General features: G+C 33.5%; 4 protein-coding genes across 9 annotated transcripts; 3 read left to right on the forward strand and 1 right to left on the reverse strand.

Annotated features, from left to right (window-relative positions):
- The first annotated feature begins 598 nt into the window (after nucleotides 1-598).
- LOC127244735 (abscisic acid receptor PYL4-like) lies at nucleotides 599-1,816 on the forward strand. The gene has a single exon (XM_051265215.1). It carries the CDS (start codon nucleotides 728-730, stop codon nucleotides 1,472-1,474), a length of 747 nt encoding a protein of 248 aa, XP_051121172.1. The 5' UTR covers nucleotides 599-727; the 3' UTR covers nucleotides 1,475-1,816.
- A 1,156-nt stretch (nucleotides 1,817-2,972) lies between these two features.
- LOC127244876 (probable apyrase 7) lies at nucleotides 2,973-7,237 on the reverse strand. 6 transcript variants are annotated; one of them, XM_051265452.1, is made up of 4 exons: nucleotides 7,012-7,237; nucleotides 5,001-5,915; nucleotides 3,861-4,901; nucleotides 2,973-3,725 (listed from the first exon to the last, which is right to left on the reverse strand). In XM_051265452.1, the coding sequence occupies exons 2-4, from the start codon at nucleotides 5,857-5,859 to the stop codon at nucleotides 3,427-3,429; spliced, it is 2,199 nt and encodes a 732-aa protein (XP_051121409.1). In that variant the 5' UTR covers nucleotides 5,860-5,915; nucleotides 7,012-7,237; the 3' UTR covers nucleotides 2,973-3,426. The 6 variants fall into 6 exon arrangements, with proteins under 6 accessions (XP_051121409.1, XP_051121405.1, XP_051121406.1 ...); XM_051265448.1 differs by having other exon boundaries at nucleotides 2,973-3,308; nucleotides 3,422-3,725; nucleotides 3,861-5,915; XM_051265449.1 differs by having other exon boundaries at nucleotides 2,973-3,326; nucleotides 3,422-3,725; nucleotides 3,861-5,915.
- A 694-nt stretch (nucleotides 7,238-7,931) lies between these two features.
- On the forward strand, nucleotides 7,932-11,264 carry LOC127244799 (probable methyltransferase PMT23). The gene is made up of 8 exons (XM_051265301.1): nucleotides 7,932-8,607; nucleotides 8,774-8,923; nucleotides 9,045-9,315; nucleotides 9,643-9,753; nucleotides 9,850-10,024; nucleotides 10,097-10,339; nucleotides 10,436-10,642; nucleotides 10,836-11,264. The coding sequence occupies exons 1-8, from the start codon at nucleotides 8,020-8,022 to the stop codon at nucleotides 11,023-11,025; spliced, it is 1,935 nt and encodes a 644-aa protein (XP_051121258.1). The 5' UTR covers nucleotides 7,932-8,019; the 3' UTR covers nucleotides 11,026-11,264.
- Nucleotides 11,265-11,472: 208 nt separating this feature from the next.
- On the forward strand, nucleotides 11,473-19,751 carry LOC127244797 (UTP--glucose-1-phosphate uridylyltransferase 3, chloroplastic). Its single transcript, XM_051265300.1, has 17 exons — nucleotides 11,473-12,355; nucleotides 13,349-13,529; nucleotides 13,610-13,759; nucleotides 14,027-14,188; nucleotides 14,301-14,473; nucleotides 14,548-14,614; nucleotides 15,140-15,306; nucleotides 16,329-16,487; nucleotides 17,288-17,379; nucleotides 17,475-17,569; nucleotides 17,860-17,937; nucleotides 18,059-18,154; nucleotides 18,329-18,403; nucleotides 18,476-18,567; nucleotides 18,648-18,810; nucleotides 19,194-19,254; nucleotides 19,404-19,751. The coding sequence occupies exons 1-17, from the start codon at nucleotides 11,631-11,633 to the stop codon at nucleotides 19,526-19,528; spliced, it is 2,661 nt and encodes an 886-aa protein (XP_051121257.1). The 5' UTR covers nucleotides 11,473-11,630; the 3' UTR covers nucleotides 19,529-19,751.
- The last annotated feature ends 7,748 nt before the right edge of the window (nucleotides 19,752-27,499 follow it).

Consider the following 27,499-nt stretch of genomic DNA (forward strand, 5'->3'; position numbering starts at 1 on the left):
TCCACTAGAGAATATTAAAATTTTGAGGTGTTTTTATTTTTATTTTTTGAAAAGAGTGAAGAATGTAAGCCCGACTTTGCTTTCATTTTTTCTTTTTTCATATTTATGTTGTCAATACAAATATAATGTTTTTTTTTTTTTTTTTTATAATATATTTACAAAAATAAACAATATATTAATAACATCCTTACTATTTTCAATACTTAATAATAAAAATTTCAAAAACAAAAAGACAAATATAATCTGAAGGCGTGTTTGTTTGGATGTTGGATATTGAAAATTAAATTAGACAAATATTTATTTAATGGGGTATAAATACACATTTAATATAACGATTTGAATTAGATATAATTTTTATATTTTACAAAAATGAATATAAATTAATTCAAATATTTAATTGGATTAAAAATAGAGAAAGAGGCTTAAGGGTAAGCAGTGGCTTAAACTCCAAGTCAAACGGCGTCGTATGCTACTTTAGGGAAGAAATAGGTAATTGCGTATATAGTAGGTTGAAGGGCATAATCGTCATTACAGAAGAAAGGGAGACAGTTTTAGGGAGGCAGATCACGTAATTATAGGGTTCCACGGGGGGCACTTTTGAATGGTGGCCGACTTCGAAGAAAAGCTGCAGCTGCAACTGTAACTGCAACTTGCGCATCCCCCTCCCCTCGCAATCTCATCTCATTCATTGATTGATTGTTTCTACTTTCCAAAATGATAAATTATAATGCAACTAGCTCCAGAAAATTTCAATTCTCCAATTTATTTATATATGTACCGGCGTGGCTGCGTTGGTAGAGTAGTTACTGTTATTGCCATCGGATTTTGGAGAAATTTGCGCCGGAAAACCATGCCTTCTTCGGTTCAGATTCGCCGGATCGATGTCATAACCGGTGGCGGTGGCGGAGTGCGCCAGAAGCAGCAATCCAAGCCGATCTGGTATTGTCCTGTGTCGGATGAGGATCGATCGGTGCCTGAGAATGTGGTGCGCCGCCATACGCACGCGGTGGCGGAGAATCAGTGCTGCTCGGCGGTGGTGCGCACGATCGACGCCTCGGTGGACGCGGTGTGGTCGGTGGTGCGGCGGTTCGACAAGCCGCAGGCGTACAAGCATTTTGTGAAGAGCTGCGACGTTATCGTTGGGGACGGCGACGTCGGAACTCTGCGCGAGGTGCGCGTGGTGTCTGGACTGCCGGCAGGGAAGAGCACTGAGAGGTTGGAGATTTTGGACGATGCGGAGCACGTGATGAGTTTCAGCGTGGTCGGCGGCGATCATCGGCTGCACAACTACCGGTCGGTGACGACGCTCCACGCGGCGGAGGGGAGGAGCGGCGGTACGGTGGTGGTGGAATCGTACGTGGTGGACACGCCGGCGGGGAACACGCCGGAGGAAACGTGTGCGTTCGTGGATACCATCGTGAGATGCAATCTGCAATCGTTGGCTCAGATCGCCGAAAAATTCCGAGTAAATTAAAAATCTATCTCTAACATCTAATTAATATGGTTGCTGCTGCATTCAGTTCTTACTTGAGAATCAATTAATCAATATTGACGATGCACAGAATCGCTTTGGTTATTCTATTCATCCTCCCCATCAGGATTTGGTTTGATCTCAAACGTGTGAGATTTGTATGTATCTGTGTATATTTTGTGAGTGACTTTCAATTAAAGCTTTTTCTAATTTAACCTTGGATGGGATTAAGCATAAGATACTTAAGCTGATGATGACCCAAAGTTATTGTAAACACATTTCTAATCATTCAAATTTGATTGTATTGTGCAATTTACCCCTAATTTGGTGATGCTTGTTTATATTTTTCTACTTGTTTGTTTTGTATGACATTAATTGTAAATAAAAACATTTTTTTTTTTACTATTTTAAATTGAAATTGATATGATTAATTTATTGTTAATGAAAATATATTATTATTATTTTTTTATAAAATATTAAATTAAAATACAACTAAACCAAAAATTAAAATCAACAATTTTATTTTTTATTTTTTAAAACTACAATCAAACAAACATATTATTCTTCTATGGTTTATGTTTTATCTAGATTATTTTTTGAGTTACCAATAAAAATAATATTGGTATCAAACCACTGTTAAATAAACTCAATTCATTCGAATCAAAGCAAATCTCGCCGGCAGAAACGTGCATTCAGTTGGGATTTGCTTGTTTATAATTTCAAACATAAATTTATACTATTTAATATTTATTTAGTCACATTTAGTACACGAATATCATCGTATTATTTTACATATAAAATTAAAAATAAAATATTAAACCTAATTATACTTTAATATCATTAAACCATACCTACTTAACTAAATTTTGCTAAATTAAATCATCTAAAACACAATAACTAAAGCTACAACATTAAACAAAATAAATAAATAAAATACCCACACTCAAGACTCATCTCTCACTCCACCGGTGCCGAAATTGTTTGGTTTATAGGGTGCCGAACTCCAAGGATGAGTTCGAGTTTTTAATGATTAGTAGTCTCTGGCCTTGGCTCTTGTAGAATTGCTTGTTCATTGCACTCTCTTCAGTCTTTAGAGTTTCTCAAGTTTGTTTTATGTTAATCCAATTGCTATCTGCTTGTGTTGTAAATGTCCTAAGGTACATCCTTGTGGTAGGTATATCATGCTCTAAACATTGTGTCATGTTTTCATTATGAAAAACGAAAGAATTTGTAAAAATATTATAAAAACGATATACTATATATATATTTGATCGACTGTCTGTGTATTTTCATTTATTATTATTATTATTATTGTATATCATATTTCTTAAATCCTAATATTTTTGAAAAAGCACATGTAGAAATAAAACACACCTCTATAATAACACTCCATCCATCCCAATTTATTTACTGTAAATTTCATTTTGAAATGTCCTAAAATATTTACAGCTTCTTTGAATCAAAATAGTGCACACCGATGTATTAAAAGTATACCACGTAAAATCGAAAAAGCAGCTATGAATTATTTTGGGATCGTATGTAATAAATACTGTAACACTAGCATCGGAACTACTCTTATTCTAACTCTCACTCTAAACTGCCTAGACTGTCAGTATGTAAGTCTTATACATATACATATACATCCACTGTCAGAATTCGAAGAAGAAGAACAATCAGCATTGAGACTATATACAAAGTTATGAACAACACCACCGCATAGTACTAATAGATACTAGATTGATTTTCTCCGTAAAAATTTCCCCTATTCAGCTTTCTTCCTTACTTCTATGAAGCGAATCCTATCGTTTCCGAGGAACGACAAAAGGACCGTGGTAACCTTTCGACAATTCAACACCTTAACACAAGTCAGTTAACTTCCTATGTTTGTATGTATGCACATTCCTAATGAATCTTCCGACCAAGGTAAATAAAAAAAAGGGCAACGCGTACCTTAGCTAAGTGTGCATGCGCGGGCACATGGCGTCACCAATTGAAGAATTCAGGTCCTCCCGCGATTGGGACCGCCTACTTTGAAGCCGCTGCTGACTTCTGTGGGGTGTCCAGAAGGAATGGTCCAATTGCATATGTCCTAAGCTGCCTGACGAATAGCTATGCGATGCACTACTAGACGATGAGAAAAATCGCGATTCAGCAAACTGAAATGCCCCATTTCCAAAACCGAATCCCGGGCCAAATGGTCTTTGCTGAGTACTCGAAACTGTAGGACTAAGTGGCATCTTAATCCTTCCATCACCTAAATCAAAATAATTAAAGACTTACTAAGGAAATCATGCATATACATCGACAAAGGGAATGAAATATCACGACTGCATCGCCCGGGATCATTGCTAAATAAGGACAAAAGATCAAGAAAGGAAGAACTAATTACCTGCACTGACGGGACTCCATCCCTGAAACCGGAAAGGGGCTGGAATATTGAGCATGGATGTTGATGTCGCACTGTTATGTCTCAAAATGGGCAGATAAGGCCTTCTGAAGAACTTTGGCAACCATGAAGTGTTGACCCAAGAAAATGCAATGTAAAGAACAAATAATGAAGTAAACAACACCGCAAAAAGAATGAACGAATGCGTCTTAACCCTCAAAATCTGATAGCTGTGATTTTTTCCTCCATATGGAAACACCTTTCCGGCTTCAAATAAAGCGACCCCAAGGGTCCAACTGATGCTTCCAGAACCAATATTTACATGGTGATCGTTAATGTGCAATCCTTCTCTCAAGAGGCGAACAACATATGGGGCCCTGAAGCAGTATTGTTCGATGAATGGCTGAGGAGCAACACTTTTCTTTGCAACATCCCAAGGTTTTCCACAAAATTCTCGGCCGTGGTCCAGTAGATCATCCAGAGCAGCATCGGAAGTCAGGTTAAAAAATCGGTATACCACATAGAAACCAGACATAGCATAAAACTGGCCAACCGGTCGAGGTAGATTATCTGCAAGTGCACATGGCTGGAGCTCACAGTCAATTCCGGTGCTATGATCAGACCATTCAGACAAATTAACTGCAACTTTGGCCAGCGCACTGCATTCTTCCCATTTCGGGCTTCCAATAAGCCGAATTGGCACACCAGATTTACGCCCCTTACCTACTCTTTTCCTAATTATAGGACGTTTTCCATCTTTTAGCCGAATGGAAGCACACTCGGAGCATAAATATTGTTCTTTGTAACCAGACTGCAAACAAGGATGCTCGATTTCAACTTTTCCATGGACCAAATCTGCATTAGCAACCTTAGGAAGCATTTTCAGAAGATGAGCAACAGATCTATCGAAGGCATCATTGAGACCATACCCAGCTAAAGAATAAGCACTGAGATGATGATTAACCGGTCCAATGCTCAGCTTCAAGCTTGTTTCATCCCGGCCATGTAGTTTGCCTTCAAAAGTAACTTGTAGGGACGAACCACCTAAGTCGAGTGAACCATATGTTTCCTTTTTAGGAATGGACCCTAAAACCTCAGTATGATAGTTTAAAGCTATCCATCCATAATAAGCTTCTTCCATACCTGTGATAGTTTTTACCCACTCCTTTTTGCATAGAAAGGGCGACTCTTTTAAAATTGACCATGCACTATCAAGAAGCCAACGAGAGTCTGAACTTGGTAGCCGACGCACTCCAGCTGTGGCATATAGAAAGAGAGCAGTAGACTTATGCGATCCTTTAGGAACTTGGGTCGCGGCCCACTTAATAAGTGGTTTTATAGCTTTCTTCAACCCAGAGGTATTACGGACCAAGTTATCAAATCCTGGTTCAGTTTCCATTCGATTGTAAGCTCGCCCACTTTGCCTTCCAGATTTCCACTGGAAACCTTCAGGCAATGATTTTAATAGAATAGGAAGATTGTTGTCCTTCTTGTGGTTAACAGAGGCCTGATATACATATACACGAGTCCCTGTGCTACCACAGTCGAGTACAACAAAATACTTGGATGGTCCTCTGAACCAATTCAAGCAAAAAATTACTAGGGTAAAACATAGGCAAGCAAACAACGATAAGCCAAGGAGAAGACAGCTCACTCGTACCCACTTACTCCTCCCCGAATAAATGGGCGATCCCTTCTCCTTGGAAAAACTCGAGACAACATTCTCTTGCTTCAACAAAATTGGTGGTAATTTATGACCTAAACTTCTTTCTAAATCAGGGTTAGGATCGCCTTCACGATCAATTTGCTGGAAAGCTGAAAAATTTTGAAGGGATGCCGCAAGTCTGAAATTATTATTATTCTCTGTGACGGAAAAGGTGTCGCTCTTAGACTGATGAATGGGAGGTAATCCGGGTGATTTATATGAAATAACAGATGCCTTCGCAGGTGACAAACAAGTTGCCACAGAAGATACAAGTTCTGCAAGTTTATTGACGACCATGTTATCCGAAATCGAAAGTGGCACTTGAAATGATCCTGGCTTCAATGCTGCTACCCCTTTCATCACAAGTTATAACCAAAGCAATAGGCCATGTTAGCTCTACACTCAATTGCAGGCAAAACTAAAACTAGTATCAGTGAAATCAGTCCTGAAGAATTCACACACGACGTGACATTTAAAGGCACATTCTTCATATAAGTGAAATTGCAAATTAATGATTTAACAAAATAGTGACAGAGAAAACGAATATCGACAACAAAAAACAATAATAACAGGAGGAAGAACACATGTTATCATCACAATACATAAATTCAGAGATTTCCAAATATGAGACATAATTAAACTACTTTACCACCGGTCAATATAATAGTGGTTCCTATTTTCTTTCTACAAAATTTCTAGGCAAAATATAAAACTCTTGAGAACAAAAAGAACCAACAAGCTTCAGCATCCTCACAATATCCTGAAGAAGAATAAGGGAGGTTACAACAAATGAAATTTAAAATTGATAACTTCGGTTGAACACTAGAAACAACAGCTTCATTCAAAGCATCGCCGAATCAAGAAGATAATTCATCAACCTCTCATTCACCCTGAATTTGCAGATAGATGCTCTACATTTTATAAGATGTTCAAATTACCATTCCATCACAATATTTTAAGTCCTACAAACCAAATTAACAGAGATTTTCCCTATAGAACTGAACTTCAACATAATACAGCACACAAAACGCTAACAGAAAACAATTGATAAATTTACCTAAGTGAAAATACTAACGCCAGAAAAAGAAATTGCCTAAGAGGTTATTTTGAACATGGATTTTGAGCAATCAAACTGACCATGATTATACAAATACAAATTTAATCTTAAACCCCTAGCTGGAATTCTAACTCTTGTTCCCATGGTTTCTTAAACCCAAATAGTTCGCAGACGCTATGTCTACCGAGATGTTTCCCCTCCATCCTCACCTTCTTAAGGATTACACCCAAATTCGCACACTTAATCAAGTCAATTGCACCTTAAATTCCATTTCCACCGAACTTCAACCGACACTGCACATACCATACAAAAATGGCACAGAAATTCGAATAGAACAGCAGAACGAGACTCAATAATCAGATCTCAGTACGGATAAGAAGAAAATAAATCACCGCATATATCGGAGTGAGGAAAGCTTCACATAACATCAGAACACCCCAATAAGGCTGCCTGTTTCCTGGTTACCACGCGGCTGATCAAAGCACCGAACTGATTTTCAACCTGATCGAGAAGCCAAACCAGTACCTACAACAACAGCTCCACCATGCCTGCAAAGAGGTTTTGAACCTTCCCTGTTTTTATTCTTTATTTTGTTTTCTTTATAATTTAAGAGTAGATTTTTTACTTTATTTGCTCAGTTTCTCCTCTAATAAAACAAAATAAGACATTAAATGGAGGGTTTGGATAATTTTGATTATTTGGATAAATATATAAATATTTATATATGCATACATCGTTAATTACTATTATTATTTAATATTCGTTAATAATAATATCATTGTATTTTTTGTAATATAAAATACTTTAAATTTAAAATACAAAATATCGTTTAAAATATTATTTAAACAAATATTTTAAATTAATTTTAAATAACTACTAAATAAACATTTTAATCTTTTTATTCTCTCAAGTAAATTTAATTTTGAATTTGATTACTTCATATTTATGTTTCTTGAAAATAAAATATTTTTTTTATGTTTATTTTTTATTTTTATTTTTGTTAGTTTTATATCATTTATTATTAATTATTAAATATGATTATATATTTTAATTTTATATTTTATAATTTATAATTTTATTAATTTTAATTAAATATTTAATTATTTTTATTATATAATAATTATTTTTATAGACATTTTAAGTTGAACGAATACAATAATAATCATGAGATAGTTCACTATTTTTTTTTAAAAAAAATAAATATTATAAGATCTTAAATTAAATAAAACAAATAAACAAACTAAAAGATAGAACGATTGTTTTGCAGTTCTTCCATAAAACCGGTTCTCAATTTTCTTTCTATTATCATTTTGCGTTATTTTTTAGGCAAAGGTCAAGTACGTACACGCCCAATTCATCCCACAACCACCACCGTTGGATCACCGCCGCCGCCGCCGCCGATGATGCTCCCAAACCATCAGAAAATCCCCCTCCTCTTGGCCTCTTTCCTTCTCCTCTTCCTCCTCCTCGCATTCCTCCTCGTCTCCGATTCCCCAATTCCTTTTCCGATCGCCGCCAATCTCCCCCGCGCCGCCGATCACCACCAATCCCACATTTCCGATCAAAGCATCGCCGCCGTGCCTTCCGCCAACGCCTCCACCGAAACCAGCACCCACTCCCCTTCCCCTTCCGCAATTCCGCCGATAAACACCGCCGTCTCCGACGACCTCCGCGCTAACGAATCACAAATTCCATCACTACTTTCCAACACATCAATCCACGCCAATAATAACTCTGCAATCGCCAACACAAGCAGCAATCCGACCGCCAATCAGACGGCGGCGGATGTGAAATGGAAGCTGTGCACAGGCCCGGTGGCGGTGGACTACATCCCCTGCCTTGATAATTGGTCAGCCATAAAAAGATTGAAGTCCCGAAAGCGCATGGAGCACCGGGAACGGCATTGCCCCCTGCCGAGCCTCCGTTGCCTCGTTCCGCTGCCCAACGGCTACAAAATTCCGGTGACGTGGCCGCAGAGCAAGGACATGGTGAGATCCTTCGTTCTTTGGTGGTAAGCTTTATGTTCACGAGTTTAATGTTGATTCTTACTTGCCTCTAGGATTGATTGTCTTGTCTTAAACATGTTTTTGCCTATGATCATTATTACATATGTTGTTTGATTTAGTGTTTCTCTATTTCTTTTTGTTTGTTAAGATATGGTACAACAATGTTCCTCATCCTAAGCTCATCGAATACAAGAAGGACCAACGTTGGGTTGCAAGAAGAGGCGAATACTTTTACTTTCCCGGGGGCGGCACGCAGTTTCGCGATGGAGTCAAGCATTACATTGAATCCATCGAGAAGGTAATTAGATTTAGGATAGTAAAACAAATTAACTATTTGTTCGTGATTTCACCTTCTTCATTTTTGTGTTTTTTCTAGACCACCAAATAATCATCGATCTTTCCATGTCTTGTCATTCTAGACATTACCTCGGATCGAATGGGGTAAGAGGATCCGGGTGGTTCTAGATGTTGGTTGTGGTGTTGCTAGCTTTGGCGGTGAATTGCTCGATGAGAATGTCATCACGATGTCCATGGCTCCAAAGGACGAACACGAAGCTCAAATCCAATTCGCCCTTGAGCGTGGGATTCCCGCAATACTTGCCGTCATCGGTACCCAAAGGCTTCCGTTCCCGGACAATTCTTTTGACTTGATTCACTGCGCAAGGTGCCGCGTTCATTGGGATGCCGATGGTACAATTTACTTAAATCATGTTACATATGTGTATATAGGTATGAATCAGCTGCTGATCCGGTCAAGTTAACACCATGATATTGGGTGATCATCGTATATTATATATATATTTCATCATATTTATAATACAATATATATTATATTATAATTTAGCATATGCTATCTTATAACGCCATTATATGCATGCTAGTCACCTCTGTAGCATATACTGATTTGGTCAAATCAATACTATATTGATTTGGCCGGATCAGTACAAGATCTACAACCGTGCATATAATTTTTCATTAAATTTCATTCGACTGAAAAAAAAAACACGAAAACTACAGGTGGAAAGCCTTTGCTAGAACTGAATAGACTTCTTCGGCCCGGAGGATACTTTATATGGTCGGCCACACCAGTGTACCAAAAGGATGAAAGACATGTCAATACTTGGCAATGTTAGCTACAAATATCTCCTCATTGCTTAAATAGTATTGACTGCGGCTTCTCAAAATCATGTATAGTGTTTAATTTATATTTTTGACATTGTGCAGCTATGGTAGATCTAACGCAATCACTTTGTTGGACAACCGTGGCAAAAACTTACTTTCCATTGTCCCACATTGGCCTCGCCATATACCAAAAGCCCAACTCGTCTTCTTGCTACAAGGATCGAAATGTGAACAAACCTACTATTTGCAATCGTCGTAGTAAACTCAACACTTCATGGTATTGTCTTGTTTTTCACTATCGATGTAATTGTTCTTGTCCTAACTATTTGTACTTCTCCTTTATAAATAGGTACGCTCCTCTCGACAATTGCATTGTGCCATTTGAAGATGATTCGAGCCAACGAGTGTCAGTCTGGCCAAAGCGACTAACCGATAAGCCTATGCATTTCCCTAATGAGCCGGATAGTGAAGAAACATTCAAACAAGATAGTCGACATTGGTTTGCACTCGTCTCGGAAGTGTACCTTGGAGCACTCGGTCTTAATTGGACAAGGTTAAGGAATGTCATGGACATGAACGCTGGCTATGGAGGGTAAGTTTGTTTTTATCTATAAATTTTGACACATAGTATGCTTATTTGATTGATGTTGAAAATAGTCTTATTGACAACGTAAGCATTGGAGTCTAGATTTGCAGCCGCACTCGTGAAAGTGAAAATGAAAATGATAGTGTGGGTGATGAATGTCATCCCTATCCACGAACCCGATACTTTGCCAATTATTTACGACCGAGGGCTAATTGGAATCTACCATGATTGGTGCGAATCTTTCAACACGTACCCTCGGACGTACGACCTTCTTCACGCAAGCTTTCTCTTCGAAAACTTGACTAAAAGGTAGATATTTGTAGGTGGCGAATCTTTTTTTTTTTGTTGTGCTGAAAATAAATGATCATCTTACCCATCTGAAATGTAACATATATATATATATATATAGGGTTCCAATCGAGTAAATCATCGTTGAACTCACTCAATCAGCTGAAAGTTTACTGCTTGTCACTGAACTGGTTGGTTTTACGTTGATCATCAGATGCGACGCAGTGGACGTGGCGGTGGAGATCGACCGTGTGTTGAGACCGGAAGGGTATCTGGTGGTTCAGGACAACATGGAACTTCTAACCAAGCTCAATTCTATCTTGGAATCTCTTCACTGGTCTACCAACATTCACCAAAATCAATTTCTTGTTGGGAAGAAAGGCTTTTGGCGACCACCCCATTAGTTATAACTCCACTGATTCATTATTAATTAATTACACACATATTCTTATACTAGTGCTTAATTTTGTGTATCTTAACTATATCATCTCGATTACTTCTATACTAACATTAATCTATTTTTTATTTTTTATTTTTTATTTTTAGTGAAGGGCAAGATTTGTGTTGGTCGGTCATATGTATGTATGTATGTATGTATGTAATAAACGCGATTTACTAAGTCAACGAAGGAAGTGGACCGGGCCGGCCCAGACCGGACCGGCGCGGCCAGTTCGGAGAATACCACAACGCCGAAATAAAGAAAATACAATTGACCAATCAAAATCTAGCGTAAGAGATGAGGTTTCGAGACTATCTTTATGATTCGACCGTTAATCGTCGCCAGTACGTTCTTTACAGTTCTTGCAATTCCTGCTTCGCTGGTGTTGTACTCTCGGACGGCTGGTGGAGCGAATTACCCCGAGATGTCCGGAACGTACAAGTCATGTATGGTACTGTACCGGAAGCACTGTAGTTTAAAATGCGCTGTTCCCCTAAAGTCCAGTATAGTAGAGTATATGCTTCCTGCATATTCGGTCGGTAGTTTCTTTCTGCAGCTACGAAAGCGGGGATGCAGGCTCCGTGCTGCAGGGTCACTTCCGACTCGGCGATGGCGGGGAGCGTTGGTTGGCCGGTTTTGCATCAGAATATGGCGGCTGTGTCTGGGAATTCGAAGCCGGTTCCATCGCTCATGTTGTTTAGGAATTCGTCCCACCAGTTTAATTATTTGAAATCTTTGTCTTCTTCATCTTCTTCGGTGTTTTCGTCGCCGTTGCAGCTGCATTTGTTTTCGCAGTCGCGGAATTTATGGTCTCGTGTAACGCGCGTTTCCACCGCGCTGGTGGAATACGCGGCTCCTCCGCCGGATTTTGATTTTGAGAAAGAAATCGCGAGGCTTAGAGGGCTTAAGGAAACCCTAGCTGGTTGCGGCACGTTGGCGGAGAAGTTGAGGGCGGTGGACTCGGATTTTAGGGTTAAGTCGTTTTTCAAGTCCCGGGGGAATGATTTTGTAGGGGTGGGTTTGAGCGATCACGATATGTATTTGCTGAAATGCGTGGTGGCGGCGGGTCAAGCTCATGTGTTGGGTGAATTTGGGGAAGAATTGGAGAATGGAGATTCTGAACTCGGGAGGAGTTCCATTCGAGCTGCATTTTATGCGTTGGCGGAGATGATTGAAAATGGCGAAAGTAGTACTAGTCAGGGCTTGAAGGACAGAGACAGAGATGCATTGAGGTCGCTAGCGAAGATGCTTGGAGAGGTTGAGCGATTCTATGATTGCATTGGCGGAATCATCGGGTTAGTGTTATTGAACGTGGTTCTGCTACATTGCTATTCAACGATGTCCCTATTTATTTGGTTTGGAGTGAATGCTGATTTTTCAAGAACTGCTTGTCTATTAAATGCTTTTGGTCCTAGCTTTCGGGAACGTATACTATTAAAAAAGATTATAGTTATGGTAAATTAGAATAACTTTGATACAATTGATGCTGTGTTCTCGCCGCGAAGATGATTTCGGTTCTTGAGAAGTCAAGGTTATTTGTGTTCTTGTACTTCAAAAGCAAACTTTGCATCGTGTGATGTAACCTAATTGCATATTTACTTTCATGGATCGTAACCATTTACTCTATGGGAACCCTTTTGATTAGCCAAATTATATGATAATTACTTCTGTCCGGTGTGTAGAGATGGATAATTAAATATATTAGCTCTATGCAGTTGTATCTGTGCATTGAACTATAGAATTATACACTACTTAAGGATGTTATGAGTAATCATGATGCAGTCAAATTTTGCATGGAAATATCAGCTTCTCGCACTTACTCACTTAACTCAGGTTTTAAACATCATTTGATTAGATGAATCTATAACATTTATAGGCGTGCACTTTTGTTGTCCCTTTACAACTCTTTGCCTTGGGGTTTCTTAAACATGGATAGTTGAATACACCGTCAATGTTTACGAGCTACAATTGGTTCTTGGAACTTTCTCTGCAGTTCAGCTTCAGCATTCTGTTAGAGGAAGTACTTGGTTGTAGAATTAGCAATGCAAAACCAAACATTGCAGATGGTTTTATTTTCTTCTTTAAATTCAGCATTATTCCTCACATGACCATTGCATTTTAATGATGCTCAAGCTCTATCGCAAAGGAGAATTTTGCACAAGTGGATTCTTGTAGACTGAAGGATGCCAAATTGTAACTGTAATGCTGAACCTTTAGTTGGTGCAGTAATTTTATCTCATATGAAATAATTTTCTAAGATAAGCAAATTAACCATGTTTCCATTGCAGATATCAGATGATGGTATTAGAGCTGATTGCACAATCAAATCAAGAGGGGCAGAACATTAATTGGTCCTCGCAAACAAATAGGCTATTAAAAAGCAAGTTTGTTGAAATTCATCCTCCCTCTGTTCTTGACCTTTCTAAAGACACTGAATATGCACATCAAGCGGCTCTTTGGGGGATTGAGGTCAGTGTGAGACTATGTTCCTTCCTATTTTCGTACGTTTGGATTTGTATTTGATATTACAAAGATTAACCAATTTTCAGGGTTTGCCTAACTTGGGAGAAATTTATCCTCTAGGAGGGTCAGCAGACAGGCTTGGCCTTGTTGACCCAGAAACAGGTGAATGCCTTCCTGCTGCAATGCTTCCGTACTGTGGACGAACCTTGTTGGAATGTCTCATAAGGGATCTTCAGGTATGTAATCTTTCTGTATCAAACTAAGTACATTTGGGCTGTGTTTGGTTGGAGGATTCTTTAAAACTTTTACTATTCATCAAAATTTTGTCTGTAAAAAACATCAAATCGAATACTTAATTTTTATTTTTATATTATATCAAAAATCAATTTTACATTTAAATCATCACATTAATACCTATTTATGGTAATTGAAAAAAATCCTTAAAACACAAGGGATTAAATATATTTATGATCTAAATGGTGGTAGTTTCATACATTGCAAAGGCTAGGGAGTTCTTGTACTTCAAGCTGTATGGGAAGCAATGCATCACTCCTGTTGCAATAATGACAAGCTCAGCAAAAAACAACCATTTGCATATTACATCTCTCTGCAAAAGGCTTGGATGGTTTGGAAGAGGAGAATCAAACTTTTATCTTTTTGAACAGGTGTTAATTTAGTGCTAGCATGTTTCTAGCATTAATTCTTTACCAATAGCCATTTTTTTTTTTTAGACAGTTTACAGTATACAGTATTTCATACTTATTTGTCAATTGCTAGCCTCTTGTTCCAGCTGTTACTGCAGAAAATGGTCAGTGGATTGTAGCAAGGCCATTTGAACCTGTTTGTAAGCCTGGAGGTCATGGTGTAATATGGAAATTGGCCCATGATAAAGGTGTTTTTAAATGGTTTCGGCGTCATGCAAGAAAAGGAGCAACTGTTAGACAAATCAGGTTAGCTTTATTCTTACAAGTTTTTGCTTGTAACTATCGAAACAAAGGAATATACTAACACCGCAACTTTGCAGTAATGTTGTAGCTGCCACAGATTTGACTTTACTGTCATTGGCTGGAATTGGTTTACATGATGGAAAGGCAAGAAACTTATTTCTCACTATCATTGATTCGTACAGTGAATATATACATCTCTATAAATCATGATGGTGCTCGATGTAATTAAATTTCTGGACATATGGACTTCTCTGGAGAAGTTATCTGAAATTTTTTGAACCATTACCAGTACTTGAAAATAATTATCCAGAATTCAACTGAAATTATGCAGTAGTTTACCATTCATCTCTCTCCAGCTAACCATCTTATGGATTTCCTTTCATGTTTTAGACAGAAGCAACTAGCGTTAATTAAAATGCTGATGATTTGGTTTAACATATATTTATTTTTTGTTTGATACACCTTACTCTTTTGTGTTTTTCTTACGATATGAATATTATAGTCTTCCATTATTAGTTGACTGGTGTTTTTCTATGGTTGTGCTAGTCCCTGAGTTCCAAGGAACTTGTTAGTGATGTAACATGTCTATATAGAGACGCATAAATGTTGTGGCCAGAAGTTGGGGTTTGTTAACCAATATTACAAGTCTTCTGTTTGTTGTCTTTTCAGAAATTAGGATTCGCATCATGTAAACGCAATTCTGGTGCGACAGAAGGCATCAATGTTCTACTCGAGAAGATGACATTAGATGGAAAATGGACATATGGTTTGTCTTGCATTGAATATACTGAGTTTGAAAAGTTTGGAATTAGTGTTGTGCCCTCATCTTCCAACAGGTACTTTTTTTTCCCGTTTACATTTTCTATGATTGTGTTATTCTCTTTTCTGCCTACATTGAATCCTGGTTGTTGGCCTCCTTCTGTTTCTGTTTTGTATTTGCACAGTAATTTGATGTGATGTTTGTGGGAGGAAATATTATGTTTTTCTTGGAGTGCACAGGGATTGCATAATAAAGAAACAGGAAAAAGTTGCAAAAGGAATAAAACCCTACATTTACATATTTTAACTTTTTATTCTCACTGAAAATTTGCATCTAGAGTTAGCTCCTAAGACATATCACTTTCACTAGAATATGAAATTTTTGCTATGGTAATTTAGTGATTGTTTGGTTAATATCTTCTTGATAGTGTTTTTTTTTTCATCAACTGCATTGTCAGTGTTATAGTTGCTATGGCATGTGAAATATTTAATTGGGTGTGAATTTATCAGTACAAATAAGAAGCCATTCAGAATCAAAAAGTGAGGTTGTTACTACATATCTGTGTGCTATCTTGCCATGATATGACCAGTCCTTTACTCATCCATCAGTCTGTACTGTATCCTGTAATGTATTGTGTTAGGTGGGTCTAATTTACACCTATAGTCTAGTTAGTGAATTGTATTCATTGCTTAACCCTTCTTCCCATGAAGAAATATATATATATATATAAAGTCCTTGCAATTCTGTTTGTCAGCTCCTTTTCTATCATTTTGTTTCTTAGAAATTCTCTGTGGCATGTCTGTACTGTACTGTATCCTGTAATGTATTGTGTTAGGTGGGTCTAATTTACACCTATAGTCTAGTTAGTGAATTGTATTCATTGCTTAACCCTTCTTCCCATGAAGAAATATATATATATATATATAAAGTCCTTGCAATTCTGTTTGTCAGCTCCTTTTCTATCATTTTGTTTCTTAGAAATTCTCTGTGGCATGTCTAAATCTCACACATCCTGCTGTAAGAAACTAAGTGAATTTCTGATCAATTAATCATGATATGGCTATGCCATTCTAACTTACAATTTTTTGCTTCTTTAAGTCCGCAGGAAGAGTTTCCAGCAAATACGAATATCCTTTACGTGGATTTGCCTTCTGCAGAGCTTGTTGGATCTAGTGAAAATGAGAACAGTTTACCAGGGATGGTGCTTAATGTGAAAAAGGCTATCTCATATGTTGATCAATTTGGAATGAAGCACTGGTATGAGATGATGACGTACAGTGGCCATTCTAAATTAGAGTTTGCTGCATTTTAATTAGTTGCAATTGCATTCCATATTAATGAAGCATTGAATGGCTTTTATGAATCTCTGGAAACATTATGATGAACTCATGCTTATATATTATACAACCGTTTGGTTTAATTTCTGTATTTATGAGTTTAGTTACGTAACCTCTTAACTATGGAAATTATTAGTGGAAACATGGGAAGTTGAAACTATTACCAAATGAAGTAGATTGGGGAAATGATGGACTTATGCTTAATATACTTTAACATTTGAATTGATAATCTGTGTATATTGTTGTGTTGCAAGTTCTGTAGGCAATACTCAAACGCTCTATTATTTTCAGTGTGATTTTGGTACAAAAACTAGAGAGATATTTATCTGGAAATGTTAATAAACTAAAGAAGAATGTATCACTTTATGTCAGTTTAAGCCAGTCTGAATATTGGGACTTGGCCACTTCACTCTTAAATTTGGGTCTCAAAGTGAGAAGATGCTGTTAAATTTGTTGAAGGCTTGTCGGCAATCTTTACATTTATTATGTGAAATTATGTAAAATTGGGTGTTACCTATTTGTTGATTTATAATTTTACTTTTGTGTAAGATAATTATGTGAAATGATAAATGGCTGAATTCTAGATTATTCAGTACTTTTTAAGCAGTTAAGCTAGTAACTACTTATATCATGTGTTTACAATGATTTTGCATTTACTGTGGAAGTTCTGTCATTGTTATCCAATTTCTTCTTGATTTCTGTTTTATTTCTTTGCGACAGTGTATCTGGAGGTCGCTTGGAATGTACCATGCAAAACATTGCAGATAATTTTGGAAACACATATTCTTCTCGATGTTATAAAAGTGTAAAAGGTTTGAAAATATTCCCTGTGCTTTGTAAATGCATCCGAGTTTCTTGTTGGAACATTACTCTTAACATTGAGATTATTCCATAACAATATTTGCAGATGAGATTGACACCTTTATTGTTTATAATGAAAGAAAAAAGGTTACTTCTTCCGCTAAGAAGAGAAGGAAACATGGTGATAAGTTGCTGCAACAGGTTGTAAAGTGCAAATGATTTTATTCTTGCTTTATATGTGTGGGTGCGTGTAAAGAGACATGATTTCAACTTTCCTTTTTATGACAATCCTGATCTTGCATAGTTGTGTTAATACTTGTTAACATCTAGGAGAGAAAAGTGCATGTCTGGCATTTTCTTCTTTTTATGCATAAAGATAAAAAAATTCATTGCACTGACAATGCATGCAATATGCATTTCTCTTGGCAATATAACTACACAATGATTTGTGACAACATAGTCCAAATCTTTATATTATGTTTTTCTTGCAGACTCCAGATGGTTCTTTGTTGGACATCACACGTAATGCTTACGATCTTTTGTCTCATTGTGGAATAACAATGCCAAAGGTAGATTTGAGATATCCTTTTTGTGTTTGTCTTAATTATATTCAATTCTCTATTATTAAGAATTGTTGGCACGGGGGAATTTTTTCTTCTAATTCTTTAGTATATTAATTGGTCTTTGCAGGTGGAAGCCAATGAAGAGTATGTTAATTCTGGACCTCCATATCTCATCCTCCTTCATCCTGCTCTTGGCCCTATTTGGGAAGTCACCAGACAAAAGGTAACATTAAGCTTAACCACTTTAGAATCATTAACCATTTAAGGGAAGCCATGACTTAGGAGTAGCCCCTATGTATTGGGTACTGAACCAACTAGATTTTGCTCTTGATTTTGTCCTTGATATGCATACATGCCCTCCCCTTGTATTGTCTAAGACTTTCCATCTTTCTGTTAGTTTCTAGGTGGCTCCATTGCCAAGGGTTCTGAGTTGCAGATTGAAGTTGCTGAGTTTCTTTGGAGAAATGTTCAGGTAATGTGCTTGTAGAGTATAAAGCACGGTTTCTTTCACGTATTTTTTACTGATCAATGCTAGATATTGCAGCTTGATGGAAGTTTGAACGTTTTGGCTGAAAATGCTGTGGGATCAACTGAAACTATTGCAATTGGTGAATCTATACTTCAATATGGAAGGAGGTATTGTGACGTAATTTTCATCGCTGAGGATTAATTTACACGAATCATGTACTCTTAACAAATTTCAATTATATATATAGGTGTGCAAGGTGCAAACTAGAGAATGTTAAGGTGCTGAATAATGGAATAGATTGGAAGTCAGGAGATAACCGGTATTGGCAGCATAATGTCAAGCGGTTAGAGGCCGTAAAGGTGATACTGCATGGTAATGCTGAATTTGAAGCAACAGATGTGGTGATACAGGTAAATCGGTTGATCCAATGCTGCAATCATATCCTTACGCATTTTAACAAGTAGAAGTTTATTGTTGTTGGAAATAGATCAAATCTAAATAACATATTTTAACATTTGACTGGTGGAGAAGGAAAACAGTGAGGCTGTTGCAATTTACATGAATTATAAAATTTGGCAATTATGAAAAGTGTGTTTAATGGCCACCAGACTGCTAGCTAACCTATGATTATTACCTTGGAAAGATGAGAAATACAATTCTCTTAGGATCGTTAAACAATTTCCATTTGTTATTTCTGCTGTCTTTCTCACGGTGTCGTAGACTCTTGATGATTACTGTCCTTTGAGTCCCAGAAGAAGTTCCGTAATATGCATTCTTGCCTTTTGTTATGCAGGGAGATCAAGTTTTTGAAGTCCCAGATGGTCACAGATTGCGTATTACACCAGGAATTTCAGGTTACAATCAATTGCCTCATTACCTCACCATTTTTGCATACTTGTTCATCTCATTATTTTATCTTTGCTTTACTTGTTCACACAATTTAGCCTTGGTGTTATGCATCCTTTTTAATGTTACATATTCTTATTCTACATTTGCACCCCAGGTTTAGATATGGAGTTGACACCTATAGACGACGAATTAATGGACTGCGGAACATGGTTTTGGAACTACAAAATACACGGGGGGGCGCACATTGAACTAGTGTTGGTAGACAGCCATAAACACTAACACCCCTTGCCTGTCCCTCCGTCAATCTGTGAATTATTGTTCACGGATAAATAAGTGGTCGGTCTCGAATAGCCAGCCGGGCTGTCTGTCTATCCTCCTTCAGTACCCCCACACAATACAATGAATGTAATTTTATTTACAGCTACAGCCGGGTGTGAAGTTTGTAATAGAACAATGGATCGATCTTTATTTATACATACATTGCAGCAGCAATTTCAACAGAGCTCTGAGATACAATACAAGGAAGAAAAAGTTATGCAGAAATAGTAAAAATGAAATAAATAATATTTACAGATTAGATCAGTATTTGTAATTGAGGCCAGGATTCCAGCCGTGTAACAATCATAATAAGTTGAAAGGATAAAGGTGCAAGTGTTACATCATTTCATTCTATTTGTCACGTGAACGATATGATCGATCCCAACCACTAAACTAATCCCTTCATAATAAATAAATAAATAAAACGTTTCTTAATTATATACTCCTATATTTTTATTTTTATATTATGTTTATTAAATGTTACACAAAATAATTATTTTATTTTTATAAAAACTAAAAATAAAATAATGGAGTATATAACTATATTCAATGTAGCTTTTTTTTGGTATAACAATGATGTGTCATGCATGCATGCTGCCGACAAAATTCATTTTATAAAGAATTCGTTTATTAATTAATTATATAGGGTGTATTTTTTTTTTTTTATCTTTATTGTTTTTTTTCCTGCGGTGATTGTGCTAATTGAGAAAAAAAAAAAAAAAAAAATTCAGCTTAATAATGACAACATGTGACAAAAAAATAAAAATAAATATAAATAACATATGTTAAATCAAATCACATAATCATGTTATTTTTTCCTATAGTTTTTGCTGAAATTAATTATAAATTATTTTGTATTTGATCATAACTTGTATTATTTGTTTTATGTTAAAATAATACAAATATAACACAAATTAAGAACACAATCTGTGCTTTATTCAACATAATATATAATTAATTTAAACATACTATAATCAAAGACAATATAATTTATAATAGTTAATATCAACACTATCAATAGTCAAAGACGACAAAAATACTTATTCTAATTTAACACGGTATATGTTGTGTTAAAGAGCCGACGGTGTTGATTTTTGGTTTGTTCACTTTCTATTTTTAATTGTATGCTTCCCCATAAATATTATCAAAAAATATATCATATAGATATATTAATACAATATACTAATATAATATATATTTTATTCACTTACAAAAAGCTATCGATTCAACACAAAATACTATTTTTTATATTTGTGACATAATTTTCATACTTTAACATAATGAAAATAGTGTTTTTTATTTTTTGAAAGCAAACATAGTGTTATTATCCAAAAAGTATATGGATTTGATATTGAATATCCTTACATATTTTTTTAATGCAATTCAATTTATTTGTTAAAGAGGATTTATCATATTTTTTTTCTTTGTAGATTTACACCACGTCGTGTTGACTGTTATTCATCATTCCATATTTAAATGTTCAATTGAAGTGGGGTTTTTATTTTAAATTTTAAAATAACAAAGGAGGAAGGTGGGACTCGGATACAAAATTATTTATTTATATGTTTTATTTATTTATATTTTATCCAAGTCAATCAACAATACAATTGTCCCCTAAAAATGACCTGATGATATGGATTGAATTCATGACCATAAAATTATTGGTTCAAGCTCCCGAGTTGACTTTGATGTAATAAAACATCCAAATGTTTATCTACTTGCATACTTTATTGTACTTTGTTGACTTTTAAATTAACAAATTTTCTTCAGATATGTTACGTTTGATATTATTTTTCACTTAAATTATTGCATCCAACATTAATTATTTTAAGGACATATTAAAAAATCACGAAAACAGTCCCCAAATTTCACTATCTTTGATATGCAAAATTCAAATTATATATATATATATTCCAGCTGTCATAGATATCCTTAGCTTCCTTTGTAAAAAGACGTTAAATTTTCTTTTAAAGAAAATGAATAAAGAAATGAAAAGGTGAGATAGAAACAATGTCAAGATTCTCTCTCTCCTCACCTTTTTCTCCCTTAATTATGTGTACCCTTCCATCACTAATTTTTAGGGTTTATTTATTTAACTTATTTTTAAAAAATTGATAAAATAATACTGTAAGATATACTTTCTCCACATGTCTGATCATATATTTAGTTTTATTTAAAAAGCATATTTTATTCAAATAAATAGACGTTAACTAGTATTAAATATTCAAAAAATTAAGTTTATCCGATATATTAGGGTTTGCATAGTGTAGTAAATTGCATTTATTCGCAACTTTGGTGGACCTATGGCAGAAAATTAATTGCAATTTGTAACTCAATTAATCTATAGCTAGGTAGGTTTCCACGTCTAATTATTAATTAATATGATTATGAAATCTATGAATATTACGCGAATATATTTCATCTATATAAATATATATGGTTGTCGGGAGACTTTCCCAATTTTAGGGATTAAATCATGGGTTTTGTGTTGGCCATGAATCTATATTTAATATATATTATAACTATTTTGATATTTTAATGACAATAAATTTTATATTATATATAGTATTTTTTTAAAAAAAATAATAATTGTATTTCTATACGGAAAAATCAAAATTAGTATAATTGAATTATAATCAATTTTGGTCCCACAGTTTAAAAAACTAACGAAAAATATTGACGTATACATAACGAAGACTAACATGACATACGATTGGATTTGAATACGGCCGAGTTTAACAGTATGATGAAAAATACAGTCGTGATTAACCCGATCGAACTCAATCAAATCGAGTCAGATTTGATAAAATATGTTTTGTTTTTTGTTTTTTTTTTTGGTTTTTAAATGTGATCCAGATGCCAATGAGGTCAGTATTTTTCACATTTTTTGTAGAAAAAACACCGACCTGATTAATTTGAACCCAATTGGATTGACTCAAACCCGAACTACCCAACCACCCTTAATGTTCACCACCTTGAAACATCTAAACACAAAATTAAAATATATCTGCGTGATAACTCTTATTTAATAGTTGAGTATAAAGAAACCATCACCATGACTTCTACAATTGTCTAAGTGCATTCTTATCTTTACAAAAAAAATATATGTCTTGTACATTATACGATATCTAAGATTACTTTGACTATTTGATAATACATTCAAAATATTTATATTCTTTCTTGATATCTTTCTCTTTATTGTTATTAATGATTGAGCTCTTTGACACTTTAGAAGATAAATTAAATTTTTTGATATCAAATTATGTGGCACTTGCCACAAGACCAAACAATCCAAACACTCATTCAAAAGTGAATCTTGTATTATTTTTATTTTTGAGTTTATTTATATAAATACATATCCTTGTCAAACTCCTACACTAATTGTTTTTCACCATTTTTTTACTATTGTTGATTATTTTTCTAAATTTATATGAACTTATTTTTTGCCCAACAAAAAACATGTTCATCAAATAATTGAAATATTTATCCTATATGTCCAAAATAATGTCAATAGTCATATAAAAATTATTCGATTTGACAAGAACTCTAAATTCTTAAATTCAAAATGCATAGCCATGTATGTGAATATTTATGTTTTCACACATCCAACAAACTAAAAGAGTGCATACATAGCACAAGCATCTATTGTAAGTCACCTAAACGTCGTTTTTTCATGTTTTTACATCTATTAATTTTAGGGTGATGTCTTTCTCAATGTTACAAACATTTTAAATTGCGCTTACTTTGTAGTTCTAAAATAGAAAACACCTTATTCACACGTGAGAGTTATCCAAAGGCCATAGAAAGTGAATAAAAACAAAAGTGATTGGATGCAATTGATGATGAAATAAAGTATTTACATGATAATCATATTTTTAATTTAGTGAAGCTACCAAAAGGGTAAAAAAATCTTAAAAAAAAAATAGATGAATTTATAGGATTTGAAAGTAATTTTTTATTTTCAAAATATAAAGTTAAATTGTTAGTAAAAGATACAACCAAATGAAGTGGGTTGACTTCAATGAAATTTTCTCACAAATTATTAAAATGTCATCAATTAGAATTTTATTGTGTCTTGCTACTATACTTGATCTGGAAGTTGAACGGATAGACAGAAAAACTAATTTTCTTCACGGTAATTTAAAGAAAAAGATCTATATAAATAACCTGATAAATTTTACATTAAGAGTAAGAAAGACCATCTGTGTAAGTTGAAAAAGAGTTTATACGGTAATTGTATCTTTGTGCATAAGTTTTTTTTTAATGATATTATTCTATTATTATATATTGATGATATCCTTATTGTTTGGGAAGAATATTAATAACATTAAAATAGTTGGATGAGACATTTGTGATTAAAGACTTGGGCAATGCAAAACAAATGTTTAATATCCAAATTATACGCGATATAATGAAAAAGTTAATTTGATTATCGCAAGACACTCCATTAAAAACCTGGTGCAAAGATTCTGAATGAAAAATTTTAAGATTGTATGTATTCACCTTGAACATAGTATTTTAAATGAAGTTGAGAGGTCCGATATGATGCAGATTTCTTATGTGTCACATTAGAAGTTCAATATATGAAATAATGTGTACACAATCTAATTTATCACATGTAATTTGGATTGTAAATAAATTTTTATCCAATTCAAAAAGAAAATATTAGAATTTTGTAAAAAAAAATCAAGTATTTGTATTGGAGGCTTGTAACTTTGTTTTTGGAAAGCATAATCTACTCTTATTGGGTAGTCAAATGTATAGAGATGTTGAATCTAAAAAATCTATTTAAATACACATAATTAAATTTGCAGAAAAATTGTAGCTTGATAATCTAAATTGTAGAAGTGTGTAGGTTCATTTATGTCTAAAATATTGAATCTAAAAAGTCTATTAAAGGTACTTAATTAAATTTGAACAGAGAATTGTAATTTGATAATTTAAATTGTAGAATTGTGTAGGCTCATATATGCCTAGAGATATTTATTCTAAAAAGTCTATTTAAAGGCACTTAATTAAATTTGAATGAAGAATTGTAATTTGATAATCTAAATTGTACAAGTGTGTTCAATTATCTACGACTGCAAAATTTATTATATCATCATAGAAGCAATCAATGAATTGCTTTGAGTAAATAAATTTTAAAGTAACTTTGTTTTGTTTATGACAAGTATGCGATATTTTGCAATATTCAAATCATCATTTATCTTGGTAAGAAATCTAAATTTTATTCTCTTTAATGTGAGATATCATTGGATACGTGATGTTTTGAATGCTAAGCTAATGCAAATGTAAAATTTTTATATAGATGACAACGATGTTGATATGATAACAAAAGCTTTGTCAATGAAAAAGTTTGATATTTGTTGTTAGATTATTAGTTTGACGATGGACACTATACAATAGTTACTATATGAGAGAAATATTAGGTTAAACTTTTTTTCTATGTGGAGAATAAAGTCAAACTTAAAAAAAAATCTCAATTAAATCAATATTAGATTTAGGGTTATCACAATTGAAGAAATATCAAACAAAAATTATTCACAAGAAAAAAAAAAAAAGAAAAAAAAACAAATATTTCCATTTAAGACCGAACAACCTTAAAAAAATAGTGATTCCCATTTTGTTAAGCACTAGATGCATCTAATATTTTTCAGGGAGTGTTTGTGAGTCGTTCTTCTTCCAATACAACAGTGATTTTTGAACTGACCTTTATAGCTCGACCAAAAAATTACGGACGTGGAAGAATTTTGGAGGGTTGATTTTTATTTTTTTAATCTTGATTCTTGTTAAAGTTTGTAGTATTCGTTGGTTGGTTGATTTATTGATAATTGGAGCACTTTATATCAATTATTAAATGATAATTATAGTGAATTTTCTTCTTAGCATGAATGATCTATGTTTTTTTTTTTATCTTTTTTTTTTTGTCTTAAAAGAATTTTTACATTAAAAATTATTGTGTCTCCTTTCATATTTTACTAGTGCATACTATTTGTTATTGTTACGCATATTCTTGCAAGATGAATTGTATTTTTCCATGAGATATTGTGTTAATTGAAATTATGTATTGCCGTTCATATTCATAAAATGTGTTATATTAATATATTTAATGATGAGATCAATTATAGTGTTTGTGTGGATAATTGTTATGTATTATATTCATATTACATTAACATAAATTATATATTATCTATTATTATATCGTATGCTTTTTTATTATTATTATTTGTCGATGTGTTGTTACATTATGTAGTACAGAATAAACCCCGTCAAATTCAAAATATGATTCAAACATCTAATATAACTATATTTGAACATTTTTTAACCATATACTATACATTAAAAATACAATTTTGTTCGGGATTTACTCCGAGTTTACTTGAAGATCAGCGGATTCCCAGACCATAAAGAAAAAGTACAATTTCATTTTACAAAAATATGATTATAAATTAAAATTTGAATATATACTTTTATAAAGAAATTAATAAATATCTAGATTATAATTATAAGAATAAAATAAAATAAATAGATAAACAAATCCACAATTAAGGTTGAACCTGTTAGAACAAAATCATGACTGAAATATTTGGTGATATATAATTAAATAAATAGATGCATCAAAAAAAGAAAATAAAAAATAAAATATTAAGCACATAATCATTTGGAATTAATTCCCTTTTTTATCATTAATTTTGTCTTAGGGTAATATAAATAATATAATCATCTCACTTTCTTATCTTAACTCTTCCTAATTAATATGTGTTATGGTATATTCTTTTGTATTGTATCAATATGAATTATGAAATTAGATTAAATTAAATTATAGTATATCTTATGATGAAATCATAATCAAATCTTGATTGACTAAAAAAATAAATCATATCCACCTTTATTAAAACGAGATTTCATGATAATGCCCACCTTAATTTAATAATATAATCCTATAATTCATAATTAATTTGTTTTTATTAATATCATTATTTAATCTGGACCCACAAATTAAAGTTTGATATAAGCATATTTTTGTTTAACCTTGCCTCTTTCAACTATTTTCACATCATTTAGGATCAACTTAAATTAATTTTTTTAAAAAAAATACAATATATTTTTTAAAAAAATATTATATTCAATAATTATTTAAGTACAAAATACAAATAAAAACCAACATAAACAAAGGCTTTAATCTATTATTATAAATAAGTAAATAGTAAAATTTTGATTCAACATTTGATTTTTTTTTGAAGTATTTGTAATTTAGTTTCCATGTAAAGACTAGGTTATTTGATATAATATTGTATATGAAAAAATAATATATTTTATAAAGAAATTATATAAAATTACATAATTAAAAAAAAATATATGAAAGTAAAGATAGAACCTTAGGTGTGTTCTTTTGGATTTTTTTTTAGTAGTAATTTTAATATTGTAATGTTTTATGAGAGAAATAATAATATATTTTTTTTATATATATAGAAAATTATAATAATTGCATAGTAAAAAATTAAATATAAACTTAAAAAATACATATACAAATATTAAAATAAATAAAAAAGAACAAATTGTAGTGTATATATATTTTTAAATGGTTTTTGCTATTTTATGTTTGAAAATGCTTTAACATAAAATAAAAGATCAATTTCAATTTATTTTTCCTTCCTTTCCTTTCCATTATAATTTTAAGAGTTTCAAATCATGTTTCATGCAAATGAAAAAACTCGTCATTTGTGCGATAAAATGAACATTTTTATATTATATATGCCACTAAATTCCAGATTAGAAATCTGCCTCATTATCGAGTACACTAAAAGCAAAATCGCATCTTAAAATATTCGATTTTAGTTTAACATTTTGATGAATAGTTTGAACAAGTCTAAAACAAGAGACTTTGTATTTATTCATTTAAGGCAAGTGTGGTTTTTTGGTTGATTTTCT

This window comes from Andrographis paniculata, unplaced genomic scaffold (genome assembly GCF_009805555.1).
Source record: "Andrographis paniculata isolate CXL003 unplaced genomic scaffold, ASM980555v1 Contig21END, whole genome shotgun sequence".
Classification (NCBI taxonomy): Eukaryota; Viridiplantae; Streptophyta; class Magnoliopsida; order Lamiales; family Acanthaceae; genus Andrographis; species Andrographis paniculata.

Excerpts from the sequence above, each read along its gene's own strand:
- LOC127244797 (XM_051265300.1), top strand. The coding sequence starts at position 11,631 with ATGCAGGCTCCGTGCTGCAGGGTCACTTCCGACTCGGCGATGGCGGGG. Across the intron at positions 14,615-15,139 it reads TTGGTTTACATGATGGAAAG|AAATTAGGATTCGCATCATG; the intron begins GCAAGAAACTTA and ends TTGTCTTTTCAG. Across the intron at positions 15,307-16,328 it reads GTGCCCTCATCTTCCAACAG|TCCGCAGGAAGAGTTTCCAG; the intron begins GTACTTTTTTTT and ends TGCTTCTTTAAG.
- LOC127244735 (XM_051265215.1), top strand. The coding sequence starts at position 728 with ATGCAACTAGCTCCAGAAAATTTCAATTCTCCAATTTATTTATATATG.
- LOC127244876 (XM_051265451.1), bottom strand. The coding sequence starts at position 5,859 with ATGGTCGTCAATAAACTTGCAGAACTTGTATCTTCTGTGGCAACTTGT. Across the intron at positions 3,726-3,860 it reads ATGGAGTCCCGTCAGTGCAG|GTGATGGAAGGATTAAGATG; the intron begins GTAATTAGTTCT and ends ATTTTGATTTAG.
- LOC127244799 (XM_051265301.1), top strand. The coding sequence starts at position 8,020 with ATGATGCTCCCAAACCATCAGAAAATCCCCCTCCTCTTGGCCTCTTTC. Across the intron at positions 10,025-10,096 it reads AGTAAACTCAACACTTCATG|GTACGCTCCTCTCGACAATT; the intron begins GTATTGTCTTGT and ends CTTTATAAATAG. Across the intron at positions 10,340-10,435 it reads ATGAACGCTGGCTATGGAGG|ATTTGCAGCCGCACTCGTGA; the intron begins GTAAGTTTGTTT and ends ATTGGAGTCTAG.